The sequence below is a fragment of the Palaemon carinicauda genome, chromosome 13, assembly GCF_036898095.1.
Source record: "Palaemon carinicauda isolate YSFRI2023 chromosome 13, ASM3689809v2, whole genome shotgun sequence".
Classification (NCBI taxonomy): Eukaryota; Metazoa; Arthropoda; class Malacostraca; order Decapoda; family Palaemonidae; genus Palaemon; species Palaemon carinicauda.
In genome coordinates this window covers 40,115,795-40,137,686 of record NC_090737.1, presented here as the reverse complement: position 1 = coordinate 40,137,686, position 21,892 = coordinate 40,115,795, and the positions used below count along the sequence as shown (strand labels likewise).

The window sequence follows — 21,892 nt, the reverse complement described above, 5'->3', positions numbered from 1 at the left end:
AAGGTTTATGATGGGTCTCCAACCTCCCGTCAGCTTTTCTACTAGGAGTAGATTAACCTAGTATGTTGTTTAAGACCTCTTCCACAGCTCCTTTGGCCAATATTTTGGATACCTCCTCTAGCAAGAGGAGGTCCTTAACTGGGCCTTTCCAATAAAATGGTTGAGTCGTTAGAGTCCTGGTCAGAGGCGGCGGACAGTCTATGAAAGGCACTCGATATCCTGAACAATGGATTTCTACCGTCCAAGGATTGGCCTCAAAGGACTGCCCCCTGAGCCAATAGCTTTGTAGGCATCCCCCTGCTGGTGATAAGCTGGGGAACATGCCCATCTAGCGGGAGCCTCTGCGACCGCAACCTCTGCGTCTGAAGGGATATCCTCTACGTCAAAAGGTGGGTCTGTTGGCTTGCCTCCCGGGTTTGTTGTGACTCTGTTAGTGGCAGAAGTCTTCTTTGCTGAGAAACTTGTTTAAAAGGCAAGTTCCCTGCTGCTGCTGAGGAGCAGGCATCGTTGGTTCTGCTATTCTCCTCATTAGAGAAGCTTGTCCAAACCTGTCGACCTTTTCTATGGCCGTAGCCACATCCAAAGGAGGGAACAGAGAAGTACTCACCAAATATGAGTTTCTCAGGCATAACGCATCCCTAAAGGCAGGTGCTTGGACCATCTGGCCAAGACTGCATCGCATCCTTCTAGGATACAATTTCCCCAAAAGGAAAAAGTTTGATGTAATAGGAAATCTAGGATTTTGGCCCTTTAAGCTTTTCTGTGACCGAATAGCAGGACACCGCTCCAGATCAGTGGTTGAGCCAAGAACAGGATTGGATCGCGGACATGTTTGCATTCCTTAAAAGATGGAAAGGAGGCTGGACAGTCTATCAACTGGTATGTTCGGTACCAGGTTAACGTCAGCTTTAACAGGGAATGGGCTCTTAAAAGCACCAGAGTGGATACAGAATCTTTTCTGGCAAGAAAGGGCCAAGGGCAGTAACTTTGAAGATCTGCTGGCTTTGAGTGAATTTTCAGGCACTGAGATTTCCATGTTAAACAAATCTAGCATATCTTTACTTTGATTAGAGAACGCCACATCAAACCTGTGCCTAGGACTCAGTGATTACAGGAATATAGAATTAATAGCACATCGTCTGTTAACTGTTTGTGAGTGAGAAGGCTCATTCAGGACATCCAAATGACGGATATGACTCATGATTTTAATTAATTGCGATACTTCTGAACCAGACATTGAGATCTCGAGGGGGACTACATCAGCTGAGCAGGTGCTCGCGCATGCAGCGAGGTTCTACGTAGAGTCATTAATAGAGATAATATCATGGTCAAGTGGTAGCTCCACTTTCGGGATAACTCATTGTTCAACTTTGAAAGTTAATGGATGATTCTTGACAATTCCTTGGATGTCCTTCCTTTCTCTTGCCGCATTCATATAGTGGCAGGAATAGGAATCGGAGAAACAACAGAAGTCCAACTCACTCCTCTTATAAGAGTGTTCGCCTTTAGCAGCAGAGGGCGGGGCAGAAGTACAGTTGTCACGTAGACATCGCTTGAAACCCCTCTTGGAGGTCATGTAAATGACATAGGCCTGCTGGTTTGCCTGGGAATGCATGCTGCCTCAGCTTCCACCGGCAACAGGATTCTGTTGCTGTCTCAATTTGCAGACAAAGGGTTTTTGTTGTCACCTCATTGTTCTTACAGATTGCATGGGAAAGCTGCAGCCAGGAAACGAAGGGCTTCCGGATGAACATCCGGTTAGTGATAAAACGGACTACTACCTCGATACGCCTAGGACACGTGGCACCTGCCCACTGACGCCATCACCACGTCCTACGGTGTGCCATGCCTAACTGGCAGTTGGGACAGAGCCTTTGTCAGAGTTAAAGGGCTCGTATCGCTCCGTTGTTCAAGACCTTCAATATAAGTACTATGTGTAAAATTATACTCGGTCTTTTTTTAAGTAGATAGTTAAAGTGTGAGAACTAATCATATAACTTTTGTCTCCTCGTGGTTAGCTCGCTCAAAAGAATTGTGATGTTTGAAATGTAAAAGAGCACTTATCATTTTTGTGATATAAAGGACGCTCTGCAGAATTTTCAGTTAACTTAAACAAATCAGATGTGCTCAAGAATAAACTTGTAATTTGTTTACCTAAATACAAATTTGAACTGCAGTCAATCACTGTCTTATCCCGTTTCTTGAAATTTATTTTGTTTTGATTTGTCTGTTACTTGACACAGTACTGAATTACTTTTCTGAACTCAATATACGAGAGGAGAAGGATTTCTCCATTGGGTACCATTTGGAGCATCTATGACGCAGGCCTCGCCTACGGCACTTACCAAAAGTGGTGTCATCTGCATTAGATGGGGATGTAACTCGTGGGAAAAGAGGAAAAGCTTCCAGCACCCTTTCCACTCCCAGTACCTGAAAAGAAGATTCATCTTGAAGATAATATTGTCTTTGTTCCAAAGAATGCGTAATGTTTGAAGCATTACGAACATTGTTCAGGCAAAGCAATGGGTTTTTATTTCCATAACTTGTGGCTTTGGGATCGTGAGATGTAGCCTGTTGTTTATAAAATTCTGGGGAACTTTAAAATAATGTGTCAATGTAGCATGTCCACACTGAGTGATAAAACAAGAACAAAATTATGGCTGTCATCATTCGTGACATAAGTCTCAGCGGGTTCCTTATATGAAGGATAACTTTCAACACAGAAATAAACTTTTATTTCTTACAATTGCTGGAAGAAGACAAAGAAGGAGAGGGATCTTGCTTAGTTAGTTTCTTGCAACGAAAACGATATCTCTCCAATTAGGAGGACAGCCACTGAACATCTCTTAATATGGAAAGAGGGGCACAACCAGGATGAGGATCAACATCTACCCAATTCATGAAGGTGCCACAGTGACATCCATAAAGGCCAGAGCATGCACGCATGATATTAGGCTTACTAGCCATAATTGCACTCACTCATAACTCACAGATAATGATAGTAACGCAAGTGACAGTGAATAAAAAAGAAACACACAAGGCACAAGCACAAAGCAGTATAAGGGTATGCATGTTGAATGCGGATGTCCAGATCATAGAGAGAGGAAGGGATATATTCTCTTAACACGACGACCAGAAAGTAGTGAAGAGTGTCTTGCGATGGTGCCCAGCGCCGCCATGCACTGTGGTTACTTTGCAACCATATTATAATGAAATAAAGTCCTTTTTTTCTTTTCATTGAATGGTCATAGAATAGAAGATGAAGAGTAGCCCATTTCAGTTACCAAGAAGTTTGTATCCACGTAAGAATAAATAAGATATTAATATGACTGCATTTCCTTTAGTTCTCTAACCCTGGAAATTCACCATCCCATATCTTGTAAAGAACACAGGAGATGCCTTTAACACATGTTATCCTTCAAGTTTCAAATAAAGGAGCAATAACATGACAATCATCAGTACTGTATTCGCCTGCACCTATCTATTATTTTCTCAATGATGTTGCTTTTATCCCATTTTATGTTACCTAGAATAACCAAAAGTTCATAAGTAAATCGATATTCTTGGAAAGTTTATAAATCCTTACGTTAATAGCTCAAGGAGAAAATTAATCTTTACTTGAAGAAATATGATAGCAAGAGATTTTAGGATATAAAATTTTACAAAACAATACTACAGTGATCCTGATCTAGACACAGGTATGGAATTTCATGTGATCATTGCAGAACCTGAATATAAAATAAAGTTTTAAAGGTGCAACTTCTAGAATAAACTGTCCCCCTTTGCTCAGTATGATGTACACAATTTCCTTTATGAAACTATACCTTGTAAAATATTTCTACTAAACCAACATAGAACTTACTAATAATAACTTAATATAGTTGAGGCTATTCTTGTAAAATACTTCAGCTATAACAGCATTGTTTGCACTAATATTATTAGCTTAATAAATGATGTATTGTTACTGTTATTGAGGGGTTAAATAGGTAGGAAAGGCTATACACTGAACAATCCTTACAATGAGGAGGTTCAGGTGAGTTATCTTCAAGATTGAGCTGTTTACTAGGTGAATTCCGGACACTAGTAGACGTGGGTGGTGTCAGGTCATGAGGTGAGGACGGGGAGACAGGAGGAGGTTGTGTCACACCTAAACTCCCTCCCAAACCACCTGGAAATATACCCTCGAGTAAAATTGTTGTAGGTATGGAGCACTTTCTCTACTCAATATTTATTATTAATTAGAATTATTTGAATTAATCAAGGGATACAGGTAATTAGGATTCTTACCTGAAGTTTGGCAATTGGTTTCCTTGTCTATGCCGGATTCTTTTTCTTTCGAGCTTCCCCCATTTGTGCTGCCTCCAACAATACCTGGACTTAGTTGTGGCGGATTATTTGGATCAAACCTATAAACTGAGCCATCTGAATTCATATATGGCTGCCCACTCTGAAAATATACATTTCATAATTAACCTTACAAATCCCCTAACACTTGGAAACAAAATGGGTTTTAAAGGTATTTAATTTTACATATTCTCATAACTGCTCAGTTCACTCAAATGTAAATCTAAATAAATTAAATTATATAAGAGTACAGGTGATGCATTTTATATACTGCTATGCACCTTGTAGGGTTTATAAATTAAAATCACCCAAATGTCATCATTCAGGACTTTAATATTTAGTCTTTAAGGAAATATGGTCAGTTGATGACAATCCCTATTTGACCCATAGGCATTGTTAAGAAATAAATATTTACATTTCAAGTTAAGCAACATTTAATTAGGCAATCTATGTTTGCCAAATTCATCAATTGTCTTATAGGTGTCTACTTTTAAATGCCATACTTGACTGATTAAAAACATGTAAAACACTGATATATCTAAGGTGATAAACTTTAAATTAGTCTGGTCTAATTTTTTTAACCATACAAACCTGAGTCCTGGCTGGAAAAATACAAACACATCCTGTGTGGGAGGCAAGCAAGAGTGTGAGGGAAAAGTGGGGATTAACCTGTTATCCCGCATGGTCCAATTTGCCTAGCCCTAGAGTTTGCGGGAAGGTGAGGTGGGAAGTAAACCTTTATAAAGGACTCAGATTTAAAGAGTTAGGAAAATTACAAATTACTAAAATTTGTTATTTGTTCTGATAGGAATGCAAACCCTTGTCCTCTAAGTAGGAGGCTCGCAGATAGGAGGAAACCATACTAACACTGACTGTGAGAAATTCCCAGGAAAAATAACCCATTTTCCTGGCATCTGTTCTCGAACCTATAGGCGGAAAGCAAGAACTAGATGTATCGCCACACAGGTTATTCCTCCTGGGGTAAAAACTTGAAAAGGAAGGTGTCATCAATCTAGGCTTAAGCCAAGTAACGGGTTTGTCTACTTTAATCTCCTCACCCTTTTGAGGAGTAGACCGATCCACGTGAATTAAACTCTCTTCTCTGTGAAAAGCACCTGGAAAACTTCTTTCAGCCAGGAGGAGAAAACGGGGAAGAAAAATTATGTACTCGCCCTTCACACGCTTCCACTCTGAGTCTGGGTTCAGATGTGATCTGAACATAACTAAATCACTTATTGGGCAGCTACGACCCACCCTGCAAAGAAGGTATCTAGAGACCTGTATGCAACCTTCCGCAGGTAGCGAGCTATGAAGGTAGACTGCCTCTTCCACATCCCTGCCTTCAACACCTGTCCTACCGAGGCGTTCTTTCTGAAGACCATTGTCGCATCCACCCCTTGTATTTCCTGAGCCTTAATGATTGGTCCTGCATAGTTCGTCACAAGGCCACAGGCAATTGGTGCAACGTGTTTGGCCATGATTCGAGACAGATATGCTGCTGCACCAGTGATTGGCATTTGGTAAGAGTAAGCAGCTCCTCATAAAATTGATTGACTTTTGGTATGGGGCTGATACCTCAGAATGGAACAGCTGCAGTGGCAGCTGTATGAACCCATGACCCAGCACCCTTACCGGTACAGAATTGAGTATTGTGTGGGAACCATCTCCTCTCAAAACAGCTAAAGATCAATCCAAGTCCCGTGGCACTTCCTGTAATCCTCCTTCCTGGACTACTTTGACTTCTTCTGAGAAGAATCATCAGAATCAGAAGGGAAGAGGAAGGAGGAGGAGGAGAATGGCTTCACACGACAGCATTTCATTACTCTCAATCACCTTGGAGTTGGTATTTTGTCCAGAAGAATTCATCACTGTTGCACCAGTCACTATTGCACCGGTATCATTTTACTGACATAACCAAAGGTATCGGTCTGGGAGAACAACTCCATAGCATCTCTAAGATGAACTTGCAGTAGCTGTTACAACAAACACATAATCACTAACTGACCCCACTGGTACCAGTCAGCATGCGAGCTTTATCAGCTACAAGCTGTAATGGCCCGAAAACTGTAAAATGATACCCATATTGACCTACTGCACAGTCATAGAAATTGGGCCAAAATAGGACCTTTAACCTGCAACTGATAAAACCAGGCTCACGATTACTGACCCCAAAGGTTCCAGTCAATGAGTGGCTTCGTATTGGCATGGGCAGGTAGCATGATTGATACCATAAATCATAAATGAAACTACTCGCAGGTCTGGTAACAGCGTAGACCTCATATACATCAACTCCCCTCGCAATATAACAAATAAGGTTGATTCTCTAGGGACATCTTATCACGCCTTGATTTTATTAGTAGTGAAGACTGAGCAGCCTGTCCCAGATGTGTCATACTTGTGTATTATTTATATAAAATCTCACACAGACTGGAATGGCATTTTGAGTGATCTTTTGGGTTGAATTGGTCATAATTATACAACAGTGTTGAGCCTGTTGTTCCCTTGAATGAGAATCTAGTCAACATAATTGATTAGTGTATACCTTCTCGTGTGCTAAGGTACCAAGTGAAAGACAAACCATGGTTCAATGATGATTGTAGACGTGCTTATTTGGAGAAGCAGGAGGCCTATCATCTTTAGAAGGGTAAGAGATCAGATTTGACTTGGAATAACTATACTCATCTTAGAGCTTTTTCTGAGAGTTTACGCTTCAACTGGAAAGAAATACAATTTAACCATAAAAAAACCCTTCTGGTACAACTCAGGATCATAAGTGGTGGGCTACCCTTAAATTTGCATTCTTTGGTGTAGACAGAGCAGTTCCTCATTTACTTAAACTAGATGGATCTGTCACTCACTGTCCAAAGGAAAAGGCAACCCTTTAGGCTGATGTGTTTGACAGTAAGCAGAGTAATGAGAAACTTTATCTTCCTCATTCCTGTTTCCAGAGGCTAAACTTAATAGTTTAGCTTTTCATTTTGTGAAATTAAAGCTCTCTTGATGTACCTTGAGGCTTATGGAGGTGTAGACCCAAATGGTATTTTTCCTTTTTATTATAAACACTCCAGATTTCTTAGCTCCAAAGTTATCTGTTATTTTGTGCAAGTTAGCAAGCAGAGGTTCTATTAGCGCTTATTAGAGAATTGGTAATGTTACTCCATTATGTAAATGCATTTGTGGTAGCTTAAAGCCAGCTGATTACCGCCCAGTTTCCATAACTCCTATATTATCTAAAGTTCTTCAACATCTTCTGGCAAAACATCTAAATGGGTTTGCAATTTGAGTTTCGTAAAGGCCTTGGAGCATGTGATGCCCTTCTTACAATCACTAATGCTATAAAGAAATCCCTTGATTGTAGTCAGGAAGTTTGTATGATTGGCCTTGACTTTAGGGCTGCCTTTAACCGTATTAATCATAAGACCCTTGTTTTCAAACTTGGGAGTTTGGGAGTGGGTAGGTCTTTTCTTAGCATCATTATTGAATTTTTAAGTAATGAATCGCAAAGAGTTGTAGATGATAGGCCACATAGTGAGTAAAGGAATGTGATATCTTGTGTCTCTCAGGGTAGTGTTCTTGGCCCATTACTTTTCATACTATATGCACATGACATGTGGTTTGGCCTAGAAAACAAGCTTATTGCATATGCAGGTGATGCTACTCTCCTTACATCAATTAAATCTCCTGAATGTAAATCTAGGATTGTTGAATCCTTTAATAGAGATCTAGCTCAAATTAGCGCATGATGCAAATTATGCAGCATGATGCTGAATCCTAAAAAACACTCAAAGTATGATTACAAGTAGGTCGAGGACAGTGGCTTCTAATCATCGGGAACTCATCATTGATAATGTTTCTTCAACGCTGTATGACTCATTTAGAGTTTTAGGTGTGATTCTTGACAGCAAATTTACTTTTGGGAAACACATTAGGACAGTCTCTTTTTCAACTGCACAAAAAATTGGCTTATTGAGTCTTATAAGATTTTCAGTGATCAGACTATTCTGAAGAAGTATTTTAATTCTTTCATTCTATTGTACCTTGTTTGGAGTATTGTTCTCCTGTCTGGTTTTCAGCCACTGATTCTCATCTTAATTTGCTGGGCAGGAACTTACAGTCTATGAAATTTCTTATTCCTGATCTAGATATTAACCCTTTTACCCCCAGGGTATTTGGGAATTTCCAACCCCTAACCCCCAAGGGTTATTTTTTTTTCAAGCACATTTTGCAGTATATTTTTTTTGAATTGCTCTAACAGCCTTAATTTTTGTCATAGAGAGGTCAGGTTGGTCTCATTCTCTTGAAAAATGCCTGAATTTTCTCAAAAAATTGACAAAAATATGCAAAAAAAATTTTAAATAGCATTTTTTGCAAGGACGTACCGGTACGTCCATGGGGGTAAAGGGATGAGTTTTGTGAAACGTACCAGTACGTCCTTAGGGGGTAAAAGGGTTAAGCTCTGGCAATGTTGTTTAATTAGTTCGTTATGCACGTTGATTAAGATTTATCATAATTCTGATCATACTTTACATTCAGATCTTTCCGGACAGTACCATCCTGTTAGCAACACCATGTTTGCTGTTTATTCTAATAGTCATGCCTTCTGCATCATGAGTTTTATTCTAGCTTTGACCAAGTTGTGGAATGATCTTCCTAATCGGGTAGTTGAATCGGTAGAACTTCAAACGTTCAAACTTGCAGCAAATGTTTATATGTTGAACAGGCTGACATAATCTCTTTTTATAGTTTATATATGAAATATCAGTTTTAATGTAGTTACTGTTCTTAAAATATTTTATTTCAATTTTCACCACTTCTCATTTAGTTTATTTCCTTATTTCCTTTCCTCACTGGGCTATTTTTCCTTGTTGGAGCCCTTAGGCTTATAGCATCCTGCTTTTCCAACTAGGGCTGTAGCTTAGTTAAAAATAATAATAATAATAATAATAATAATAATAATAATAATAATAATAATAATGATGATGATGATGATGATACAGTATTAATAATAAAAATCATAATACAAACCACAAGCCAACCATACAGTGCTAGAGATCAGTCCAGGTATATCTTTCAACTGTAACTGATTAAACGTAGGGTGGCTTTGATACCAAGCTCATTATCGGTAAGTGATCTTAAAGGTTTCAGTCTGCAGCAAGTTCCTAAAAAACAGATACCGTACCAACTTGAGGAACAATCCTCCAATCCCGTTAGAAATAGAAAAATTGGGCACATACACTCCTACCCTCGCCTGGACTAGGATGCAGATTTTTAGTTCCAGTAGGACTGCTCGCCTACTTCCAGTGCAATTACTAACTGTAAAACTGGCTTAAACTTGCTTGATTGACCTCGGAAGTACAAGGTAATGGGCGAGTACCATTATTCCCTCTCAAAGAAGGAAATTGCTCTAAGTCATAAGTTATTTATAGCATAGGGCCTTCCCGCCCAAAAATCTTTATCATCATCTCAAGGAAGAAATGTCTGCAAAAAATGAATGTAAGATGTCGATGAGATTGGTAATGGAGGATGAGAGGGGATGAACTTTTTCCCCTACCACCCAATTTTCCTTGCTGAAAAATAGGAGTCATGCCCTGGCCAAATGATAAGGAATGTGCTTCCTCGGAGGAGGAAGCTACAAGAGCTTCCTACACCACAACACAAACACTAAACTGGGAGTTTTGTCACCAGGGGAGCATGCGAACATTCACTTCATTACACAGAAATAACCATCCATAGAACACTGTCAGTGCTAGGTGTGCCTGCTATATAGATTTCACTATATGGCCCACAGATACTGGTAACTCTCTGAAAGAATCAGATAACTCCTTCCTGTGGCAGAGAAAATACCACAAAGCAAAACTAGTTAGTTATTCTCTGAGTTCATCGTCTTCCTGATCGAAAGAGTGAGAATACTACTCCAAAATGTGGGAAGGCTGCTGCTTACAGTCATTCCTTTACAAAAGTACACTACACATGGAGAGTTGAATGCTTGAATCCTCATAGAAACAAAATTCCCTCTACCACAGGCTTACCTTTCAGTGTGCTTCAGCTTACAGTTTGAGTACTCAGAAACACAAAATAAAAACAACACTTACCACAAACAAATACAAGAAATATCTAAAAGTTGTGACCAAAGTCAAAAGTGGCTATCTCTGATAAGTGGGTTGGTGGGGCTTCCCCCTTGCTCTAGCTGTCATTAATCCAACACCATGTCTATGATTCAAGGGCTATTCCATTGCCTCTGAAGACATATTGCTATTCTCAAGTTAGAAATGTTTTCATACTACAGGAACAAACATACATACATACAATGAACAGCTGAAGAAAATATGATATGCAAACAACAGAACAATTACATACAGTACCTGTGGATTAATTAACATAGCGCCTGGTGGTACAGCTTCCATGTCTGTAACTGCCCACATCACAGCTTGGCTATCCCCATCACATCCCCACATCCCAATACTCTGAAATATCAAATGCATTAGTAATTTTTAATGGGCTCATAGCTTTAGAAGACATAATTATCTTCCCTTGAGAGGAAAATAATTATGCCATTATATGGATCAGTGGATTCTATCTATAACAGACAATAAAACAGCTCTAAATAAATGAGACACGCAAACCTGAGGTCGCTGTTTGGGAGCTGGTCAAAACCCCCTTGATAAGGGTAATTGATCAGTCTGCTGTGTACTAAATCCCCACCATTCAATCAGACTATAACCATTACTTTTCTTTCTGGGATTAATAATACCTATAGTAGTGATATCATGTATTGGATGACTTTTGGAATTGTAAATGTTTATAATTGGAGACAAAGCAAGTTTCCCTCAAAGGATGTAATGATGAACCTTCTACTAATGAGGGAAAGGAAAATTCAATACACATTTAGAAACTGATGACAATAAATTTATGGTATGTGTCTGACCCCTGATGATAGGCCTGTAACAGATAGTGCTAGTAGTATTAATATTACCAGCTAAGCTACAACCCTAGTTGGAAAAGCAGGATGCTACAGGCAAAAGTAAAGAAGATCCATAACTTGTGATTAGAGGTAGAAGATGAAGGGAAACAAATCTTACCTTCTATTATGCTATATAACTTAGCTTGAATCCTTCTTTGTCCCTGTATCTGGTATATTGCATGTGAGTGCCTAAATCTTTCTTATATTCAATAGTCTCTAGACATTAGGTTCTGAGAATGAGATTCAACAAAAATGGAAGACATACCTAGTTATCTATAAAGAAAGCAGAAATGTATACCCAAAAATAAGAAGGAACTTCCAAAAAAGATACATAAAGGAAATGGATGTAGTTGGATTGTCTGATGGGAAAAGAATGATTGACTTTGAAAAAGGAGCCATATGTTTAATCACCCTGCCTGAGGTCATGGCTTCCCGTATTACTAGAGGAGGGTTAGGTGAGTATTGTACCCAGAAAGAAAATTCTTGGAATTTTACAATGGATACTTGGATCTCTTCCTTCTGTAAAATAATAACGAATGAGCCTATGTAGGGTTTGTTGAAATCATTATTAATGTGATAGAAAGGTATGAAATGCTTTGGTCAAAACCCTCCCCATATGTATATCATAGTTATTTTTCTGAGAACTTATAATGGAGCTTTTGATAACAGGGTAAACCTACAAATTACGCATAGATAACAAAGTAGTCATACCTCTCGACACGAAAGAATCTGCTTGCGAAATTTCATTCTGCGAAACGAGATGCGATGAATTTTACAACTCGTATCACAAAAAACGTTTCGGGCTACGAAAGGAGGTACGATACGAGACCAGACATGTCCAAGACTGATTTTAGAATTCGCGCCGCCAGCCCGTAAACTCGCCACCATCCTCCTCTGCTCCCATTGGTTATCTCCCTACTCAGATACTAGTTACCAACATAAGATCCTGCTCTCCTATTGATTACCATCCTTACTGTCCTCCCTTCAGTTGAAGTGGCTATCCTGGAGGATATTTAGCCTTGCATGGTGTATCGGCTCCTCCATGTTGACCAGTTTTTCCGACTCTTTACTATAGTCTATGGGTATCATCAATCACTTTATTTATAATTCTGTACATATTGTTTTTGTTATAATTCTTGTTAATCTAGTTTTTAAGTATGATGTCTCTTTTTTATTTCTATTAATTCTTATGCTGTCTGGAGACATTGAGCGAAATCCAGGACCAGTACGTCCTAGATTTCGTCAATGTCGTCTTCTGTATTGCAATATTCGTGGTCTTCATGCAAATATCCAAGACCTTACAGTTGCGTCAAACAGTATGATATTCTTTTGAGCTCAGAAACTTTGGTTTCTAATATGAGGCACTCGTCTGAGCTCCTTATAACTGGTTTTAAGAAGCCAATAATGTTGAAACGTGATGCCATCCCGAGGGCCAGGGAAATGGCGGTGTATATTAGGACCGAGTACCCTGCTTCTCATAAGTCCTGCTATCAATGTGGATGTCATGAGATTCAGGTAATAAAAGTTTGTGGCAGGCATAACAACTTTTATTTGTGTTCGATCTACCGGAATCCAGACATGGATGATTCTATCTTCGATTGTCTTCTTACCATTATGGCTAAGATACAAGATGATAGAAAGGCTTCTTTTGTCTTTGTTGGTGATTTTAATGCTCACACTAGGGAGTGGTTAAGTTCTATCTCTCCTACCGATCGCCATGGCTTAAGAGCTTTAGACTTTGCCTCTGAATCAGGCTGTGAGCAAATCATAAATGAAGCTACTCACAGGTCTGGTAATTGCTTGGACCTCGTATACACTGACTCCCCTGGCGTTATAACTAGTAAGGTTGGTTCTCCAGTTAGGACATCTGATCATGCCTTGATTTCATTAGTAGTGAAGACTGAGCAGCCTGTCCCTGATATATCATACTCTTGCAAAATTTATATGAAATCCCAAGCAGACAGCAATGGGATTTTGCATTGGTCACAATTATATATTAGTGTAGATCCTGTTGTCCCTTTGAATGAGAATCTAGTCAACATAATTGATAGGCGTATCCCTTCTCGTGTGCTAAGGTACCGAGTGAAGGACAAACCGTGGTTCAATGATTGTAGACGTGCTTATTTGGAGAAGCAGGAGGCCTATCACCTTTGGAAGGGTAACAGATCAGATTTGACCTAGAACAACTATACTCAGCTTCGAGCTTTTGCTCAGAGAGTTTATGCCTCAACTGAAAAGGAATACAATTTAACCATAAAAGAAACCCTTTCTGGTACAACTCAGGAACATAAATGGTGGTCTACCCTTAAATCTGCACTCTTTGGTGTAGATGCAACAGTTCCTCCTTTACTTAAACCAGATGGCTCAGTCACTCACTGTCCAAAGGAAAAGGCAACCCTTTTGGCTGATGTTTTTGACAGTAACAGAGTAATGAAAAACTTGAACTTCCTCATTCCTGTTTTCCTGAGGCTAAACTAACTAGTTTAGCTTTTCGATCTCGTGAGATTAAAGCTCTGTTGATGGACCTTGATGCTTATGGAGATGTAGACCCAAATGGTATTTTTCCCTTGTTTTTTTATAAAGACAACAGATTTTTTAGCTCCAAAGTTATCTGTTATTTTGCGCAAGTTACTCCTCTATGTAAATGTGTTTGTGGTAGCTCAAGTCCCACTGATTACCGCCCAATTTCCATAACTCCCATATTATCTAAAGTTTTTGAACGTCTTCTGGCAAAACATCTTAATAGGTTTGCTGAAGGTAATCACCTACTCCCTAGTTTGCAATTTGGTTTTCGTAAAGGCCTTGGAGCATGTGATGCCCTTCTTACAATCTCCAATGCTGTAGAGAAATCCCTTGATTGTGGTCAGGAAGTTCGTATGATTGGCCTTGATTTTAGTGCTGCCTTTGACCGTGTTAATCATGAGGCCCTTGTTTTCAAACTGAAACAGTTGGGAGTGGGTGGGTCATTTCTTAGTATTATCATTGAATTTTTAAGTAATAGATCTCAAAGAGTTGTTGTTGATGGGCACCATAGTGTGTATAGGAATGTGATATCCGGTGTTCCACAGGGTAGTGTTCTTGGCCCATTACTTTTCATACTATATACACATGACATGTGGTTTGGCATAGAAAACAAGCTTGTTGCATATGCAGATGATGCTACTCTCTTTTCATCAATTCCATCCCCTGAATGTAGATCTGGGATTGGTGAATCCCTTAAAATTATTGAAGGCTAAGGAAAGAGAAAGTTAAAAGATTGGTGAGAACGCAACCATAATTCGATGTTTACATTTTGTCAGCTGATGTTTATAAACGAAAGTCACAGCATTTCAGTTTAAATTTCTTTCATTTTAACTAATTCATTTTTTAAACACCGGTAATACAATAATACCAGCACTAAAAATGAAATAAGGATGCATGGAGTTTAGTGCAGGTAAAAGTAGCTAGCGTAACCTGGGTTAGATTAACCTAAGCTTACGGTAGGTCTCAAACTTTATCTACGATGTATAAGACGCAGGGCGATATTTTTAGCCAAAATTTTTGGGAAAAAAGTGCGTCCTATAGGCCGTCAAATACAGTAGTTTAAATCTTTTTGATATCAAGAGAGGGGCGCTTGCTTATAGTCACACCTTCACAAAGGTACACATCCCATGGGGATTTTAAAGTTTGTACCCTGAGTCGAGAGAGCGATATGATGTGTCTATTTCCGATGGGGCCAAAGACAAAAGTGACTATTCTGTGATAGGTGAGTGGGCTTCTCTACCCCTACACTGCCACATGTCATTTCCCAATTACCTTGTTAATGATTCAATGGCTGTTTCAATGCCTCTGAAGACATATCCATATTTTAAAGGACAAGAGTTTTGTATAAACATAGGGACAAGTTAAACACAAGAATCCCTACCCTATCAGAGAAGCAAACTGTTGCTATCCCTCAGAAAATAGGAAAACAGTGCTTGCAAGATGGAAAAAAAAAGATATCATGAAAGTTAACTTGCCTGGCAGAGCTTTAAATCACCCAAGTAATAGAAATTATACTATATTCCCTTATTAAGTGGACAAAATACAGAATATTTCTGAAATGAAAATGGTAGGATATAATGAAATGAAATATACTTATTCTTATAGAAATTGAGAAAGTTTCAGGAGATTGTGGTATGTAAACTTGATTACATGTACAAAAGAAGTCACAAGATGATTACTGTACTGGACAGCTGAGGATCATATGAGTAGGCCAACATGTGCATACTTATTTACATACATCTAATGTCTACTGCTGCTTTCATTACCAAGAACTGAATTTGTTTGGGATAATCCATTGAACATAAATGTGGGCTATCATAAATAATGGGTTGTTTGTGAAACAAATAATGGGTTATTTTATGAAACAAAAAAATATGCATCAATTAGAGGAAAATTCAAATTTACTAATGTATATACAGTACTGTATACCTAACTCCAACAAATAACAAAGTCAGTTGTTTACCAATAAATAAATCTAAAAAAAATCTTTTGCCTTTACTTTTTCAAAAATTAACAATTTCTTTTTGCTTTTCAAAAATTTTCTCTTAAAATGAAACTTTAGTGATACAAAATTGATACTGGCTGAGTTTTGATTAATTCTAATATGAAAACACTCCCATATTTGTACCAAATTGAGAGATATTTTGATGAGGCTTCAAACATTTCACAAGTCAAAATACATAACAAAGTTTCTATTCGTCTTAGTGGCACCATTTCCAAGTTAATATGATAAAACTTCCTATTTATCTTAGTAAAGTAATCATATAACATGTCTGTGCTTCATAACAATTACTTATCAACTTCAATGTGTTCTCAACTTACCTGACTACTTGCTGAGTGTTGGTGTTGACTAGTTGTGGGCGATGGAGTGGTTGAGAGTGTGTTTGAGACATTTGTAGAACTAGTATCCTGCCTCTGTGTTTTATAGCCTGAGCTGCTACTGTGATCACTTATTCGACTACTGGTGGAGTCTGAAAATGAAGTTGAATAAGTCAACTTTTTGTAATTAATCTTACTTGCAATTCTTGCTGATAAAGGGATTTGTAACATAAATACAACACAAGAATCCTTAATGCATAAAAATAAGATAAATGCACTAAAACAAAATAAAAGTGATTGCTAACATTTAAAAAACAGAACCTATTTTGAATGAAAAATAGAATTTCTCATGAAATGGCAAACTTTCCAAATAAATCATACTTTATTCATTACTTTCGGAGAAAGTAGGCTATTCCAAATTGATATCAGTGGAGTACCACCAAAGATGGATGCTAATATGCATATGCATAAATCTCTCTCTCTCTCTCTCTCTCTCTCTCTCTCTCTCTCTCTCTCTCTCTCTCTCTCTGTATGTGTGTGTGTGTGTGAGAGAGTACATGTACAGAATTCTTTGACTGTTCTGTTGTGAGTAGAAAGAATTCATCTTAACAGTACAGGTTGTTCTCTTAATAAGCAAGTTTTTAGTATGTTCATAAATAATAATTTTAACAAAGTAAATGGCTTGAAATTATACAGGTTAGTTCTGCATTCCTTATACCTTTATGTATATACTTATGTTATTGTGTCATTGAGGATAAATTTTATCCATAAATGTTGGTAAAAATTAGAGAAAAAACTGATAAATAAAGTGCAAGAGATTGAGTGACATCACCCATATTCATTTAGTTCCATTTAAAGTTGTTTCGGAAGGCAAATCTTTACAATACAAAGCATTTTTTTTACTGTATTCTTACATATTAAAAGAAGAGTTGTTAGATAGAGAGAGAGTGAGAGAGAGTTTCATTATCAAATAATCCCAAAAGTCAAATAAACTTAAAACATTATAGTACAGCACTTCTATACAAATCTACAATATAATCATGTCATACAAATTCAAACCTTAAGAATGGTTTTATAGAATTCAGTTTAAAAAAAAAATAGAAAAGCACTCTAAGAGTGCAGACCTCTGTCATGGCAGCTTATTTCTGGACCTTTTGCTTGACCTTGACTTTAACCTTTGACTTAGGACTTTCAAAATTGAATCACTACGATGTCTCAACATAACAATTAATCCCTGAAAGTTTCACTATTCTATGAGTAAAATTGTTCCCAGGAAGTTGTTCACAAACAGAGAGACAAACAGACAAACAGTCGCGAAAACATAACCTCCTCCCACCTTGGTTGGGGAAGGTAAAATATTGGTTGTCATCAGAAAAGTGGTCAGAGAGTGATTGGTCATGCTTTTGGGTAAGGAAAGTTTTTGTCCGGACAGGTGAAAAGTTTCTTATCGATCAATTTCATATACACGCTTGCTTTTTATTAAAGTAAAAACTAAGCAGTCGCAAAAATCATGCCAAAGATGGGTAGAGCAAAAAGTAAATCAGTTGGGCAGACAAAAAAGTCATAAAATTATTGAAATATGAAAATACTAAATACAAAAGTAAATGATTAGAGGAGCATATAAAAATGATATTTTGATTATAAATTAAATTTTTGAATATACTTACCCGGTGAATATATAATAGCTGACGTCTCCGACGGCTCGACAGAATCCAAAAACTCGCGAGCGATCGCCATGAAGGTAGCGGGTGTGCCCACCAGCGCCGACTATCGGCCAGATACCGCATATACATGTAAACAGCTCCAGTTCTTCTCATCCCGCTGGGTCTCTATCGGGGAGGAAGGGGGGGCCTTTAATTTATATATTCACCGGGTAAGTATATTCAAAAATTTATTTTATAATCAAAATATCATTTTTAAATATTAAACTTAGCCGGTGAATATATAATAGCTGATTCACACCCATGGTGGTGGGTAGAGACCAGTATTAATACAGTTTACGGCGTATATGCTTAGAGTTTTTGACAGTTATATCATAACAAAACCCAAATAAATATAGGTACCTGGTAAGGAAGCTGACTCTAACGATTACTCTGCCTTGTTAGTCTGCTTTCCTCACGAAGCCCAGCCATCCTCTTAGGATGCTGAAAGACTCCCAGGAGCTGAAGTATCCAGGGCGACAACCCATACAACAGGACCTCATCAAAACCCTTAATCTGGGCGCTCTCAAGAAATGACATTTGACCACCCGCCAAATCAAAAAGGATGCGAAAGGCTTCTTAGCCTTCCGTACAACCCAATTAAAAACATTTCAAGAGAAGATTAAAAGGATATTGGAATTAAGGGAATGTAGTGGTAGAACCCTTACCCACTACTGCACTCGCTGCAACAAATGGACCCAGTGTGTATCAGTCCTCATAAAGAGTCTGGACATCTTTTAAGTAAAATGACGCGAATACCGACTTGCTTCTCCAAAAGGTCGCGTCCATAATACTTCGCAGAGATCTGTTTTGCTTAAAGGCCACGGAAGTTGCTATAGCTCTTACTTCGTGCGTCTTAACCTTAAGCAAGCAACGATCTTTTTCACTCAAGTGAGAATGAGCCTCTCGGATTAAAAATCTAATAAAATATGACAAAGCATTCTTTGACATAGGCAATGAAGGCTTCTTAACTGAGCACCACAAGGCCTCAGATCCACCTCGTAAGGATTTAGTCCGAGCTAAATAAAACTTCAGAGCTCTAACTGGACACAGCACTCTTTCAAGCTCGTTGCCTATGATCTCTGACAGGCAAGGTATATCAAATGACTTAGGCCAAGGACGAGAAGGCAGTTCATTTTTGGCCAAGAAAACCAAGCTGAAGTGAACATGTGGCTTTATCTGTAGAAAAGCCGATGTTCCTACTGAAGGCATGGATCTCACTGACCCTTTTAGCCGAAGCCAAGCACACTAAGAAAAGCGTCTTGAGGGTGAGATCCTTCAGGGAGGCTGAATGTAATGGCTCAAACCTGTCGGACATTAGGAACCTTAGGACCACGTCTAAGTTCCATCCAGGAGTTGCCATACGATGCTCCTTAGAGGTCTCGAAGGACTTAAGGAGATCTTGGAGATCTTTATTATTGGACAGATCTAAGCCTCTATGTCTGAACACAGACGCCAACATGCTCCTGTAGCCCTTAATAGTGGGCGCTGAGAAGGAGCGAACATTTCTCAGATGTAGGAGAAAGTCTGCAATTTGGGCTACAGAGGTACTGGAAGAGGAAATGGATGATGACTTGCACCAGTCTCTAAAGACTTCCCACTTCGACTGGTAGACCTTGATGGTAGATGCTCTCCTAGCTCTCGCAATCGCTCTGGCTGCCTCCTTCGAAAATCCTCGAGCTCTTGAGAGTCTTTCGATAGTCTGAAGGCAGTCAGACGAAGCGCGGGGAGGCTTTGATGAAGACTCCTTACGTGGGGCTGCCGTAAGAGATCCATCCTTAAAGGTAGACTCCTTGGAACGTCTACCAGCCATTGAAGTACCTCTGTGAACCACTCTCTCGTGGGCCAGAGTGGAGCAACCAATGTCAACCTGGTCCCTTCGTGAGAGGTGAACTTCTGCAGCACCTTGTCTAGGATCTTGAAAGGTGGAAAGGCATAAACGTCCAGGTGAGACCAGTCCAGCAGGAAAGCGTCTATGTGGGCTGCCTCTGGATCTGGAACTGGAAAACAGTAAGTCGAGAGCCTCTTTGTCAGAGAGAGTCGCAAAAAGATCTATGGTGGGTTGACCCCATGTCATCCATAGCTTCTCGCACACAGTCTTATGCAACGTCCACTCCATGGAGATGACTTGTCCTCTTCTGCTGAGGCCGTCCGCCAAGACATTCATTTCCTTGCACAAATCTCGCCAAAGGAGAGATGTTACTGCCTTAAATGGAGTTCCTTCTGATCCGTGGATCAAAGACCCGAGCCTTCCAGACTGTCCAGTGGAGCTCCCTAACCCAAATCCGATGCATTTGAAAACAACACATGGTTTGGGTTCTTGATCGCAAGAGAAAGACCTTCTCGAAGTCTGATGTTGCTGTCCCACCAAGTCAGACATGTCTAGACTGAGTTGGAGATTGGGAAAGAGATACTCACTAAGCCCTTCTCCTTGTTCCAATGTTTTAGGTGAAATCGGAAAGGGCATAGGTTGAGTCTCCCCAGAGAGATAACTACTCCAGCGATGAAAGAGTTCCCACGAGGCTAGTTCAAACTCTTACAGAGCAACTGTTTTTCTCTTGCAAGTGAAGGACTTTTAACAGAGCTTGTTCCATTCTTGCGGGAGACAAAAAGGGCCGAAAAATCAGACACTGTATCTCCATTCCCAAAAAAAGAATAGTCTGGGATGGGGTACTGTAAGTTACGACTTCTCTACGTTCACTATGAGACCTAGCTCCTTGGTTAGGTCTAATGTCCATTAGAGGCTCTCCAGACAGCGATATAATGACGACGCCCTGATCAGCCAGTCGTCAAAATAAAGGGAGGCTCTGAATCCTCAAACAATGTAGAAAGCTTGCTACATTTTGCAAGGGCCTTGTAAAAACAAGAGGAGCAGGAATGAGGTCGGAGTACAGTGCTCGACAGTGGTACATTACTTTCCCGTCCACAAACCTCAGATGTAGTTGAAAGTTTGGATGAATCGGGATGTGGAAGTATGCATCCTGAAGGTCGAGAGAGACCATCCAGTCGCCTTCCCTTAATGCTGTCAAGACAGCTTTGGTAGTCTTCATCGTGAAGTTTGTCTTGACAATGAACACATTGAGCACACTTACATCTTAAGTACTCCTGCAGTGAACGTGGCTGCCAGATCATTGGAGCCATCCCTGATAGTCTTGTTCCTGCAGAGAAAGTGGCTGTCAGATCATTGGAGCCATACCTGATAGCTTTGTTCATGCATGACATAATTGTACAGCAAAACTTCAAACGCTCGAAAAACTCCTAACAGGAGATGGTCTAGCTCTGAAGCCGACCATAAAATCTTGGAGCGTCTCATGGCCAGGCGCCGGGGAGAGTCTATGAGGCTTGAGAAGTCTCTCTGGGCAAAGGCAGGAACTCCCAAGCCGAGAACTTCTCCCGTGTCATACCAGACGCTCGCTCTATAAGCCAGTTTAAAAGAAGGGAAAGCAAAGGCTGTCTCCCCCAAACTCCTCCTGGTGATCAACCAGTCGCCTAGCAAACGTAAAGCTCTCTTAGAAGAGCGAGAGAGCACTAGCTTAGAAAACAACGGCTTCGAAGTAGCTAGGCCTGGTGTAAACTCTGACGTTTAGGCGAACGAGGAGCAGCAGTTACAAAATGGTCAGGACAAAGATCATTAAAAATCAGCATGATTTACTTAAAGTCCATAGAGGGCTGAGCAGCTTTAGGCTCCTCTCCGTCTGACAAAGTCCCCAAGGGAATATCAGTAGGAGGGGGATCAGCAACTTCCTCATCTGAAGGAACCTCGTCCGACAATTGCCGAGTCTCATGAAAAGGAGAGACCTGCCGCGGTGGCAATGCTTGACAGGCAAAGTCCACACGCAAAGGAGCAGCAGTAGCAGTCAAGGAAGCGACGTCATGTCGCTGCTGAAAGGACTGACCAGTAACAACAACAGGAGTTGATGGACGCTCGACGTCAAGTCGAGACTGCCTTGACTGCCTAGACTGAGCAGTCAAAACAACCCTTGACTGCGGTGCTTGACGCTCAACGTCAAAACAAGGCAACTGAGCTGGTTGGCGAACGTCCTGA

The 21,892-nt window shown here is 39.7% G+C and overlaps 1 protein-coding gene across 8 annotated transcripts in view; it reads right to left on the bottom strand.

The window, feature by feature from the left end:
- The window catches only part of LOC137652292 (cAMP-regulated phosphoprotein 21-like), a 383,279-nt gene that overhangs the window by 169,841 nt on the left and 191,546 nt on the right, over positions 1 to 21,892 (bottom strand). For 7 of the 8 annotated variants that reach the window (XM_068385596.1, XM_068385602.1, XM_068385599.1 and 4 more), the window contains 4 exons: positions 16,151 to 16,299; positions 10,707 to 10,808; positions 4,288 to 4,447; positions 4,019 to 4,168 (listed from right to left, as the gene is read on the bottom strand). In XM_068385596.1, coding sequence (XP_068241697.1) covers positions 4,019 to 4,168; positions 4,288 to 4,447; positions 10,707 to 10,808; positions 16,151 to 16,299 — 561 coding nt within the window. The remainder of the gene's footprint in view (positions 1 to 4,018; positions 4,169 to 4,287; positions 4,448 to 10,706; positions 10,809 to 16,150; positions 16,300 to 21,892) is intronic. The other variant, XM_068385601.1, reaches the window with a different exon arrangement.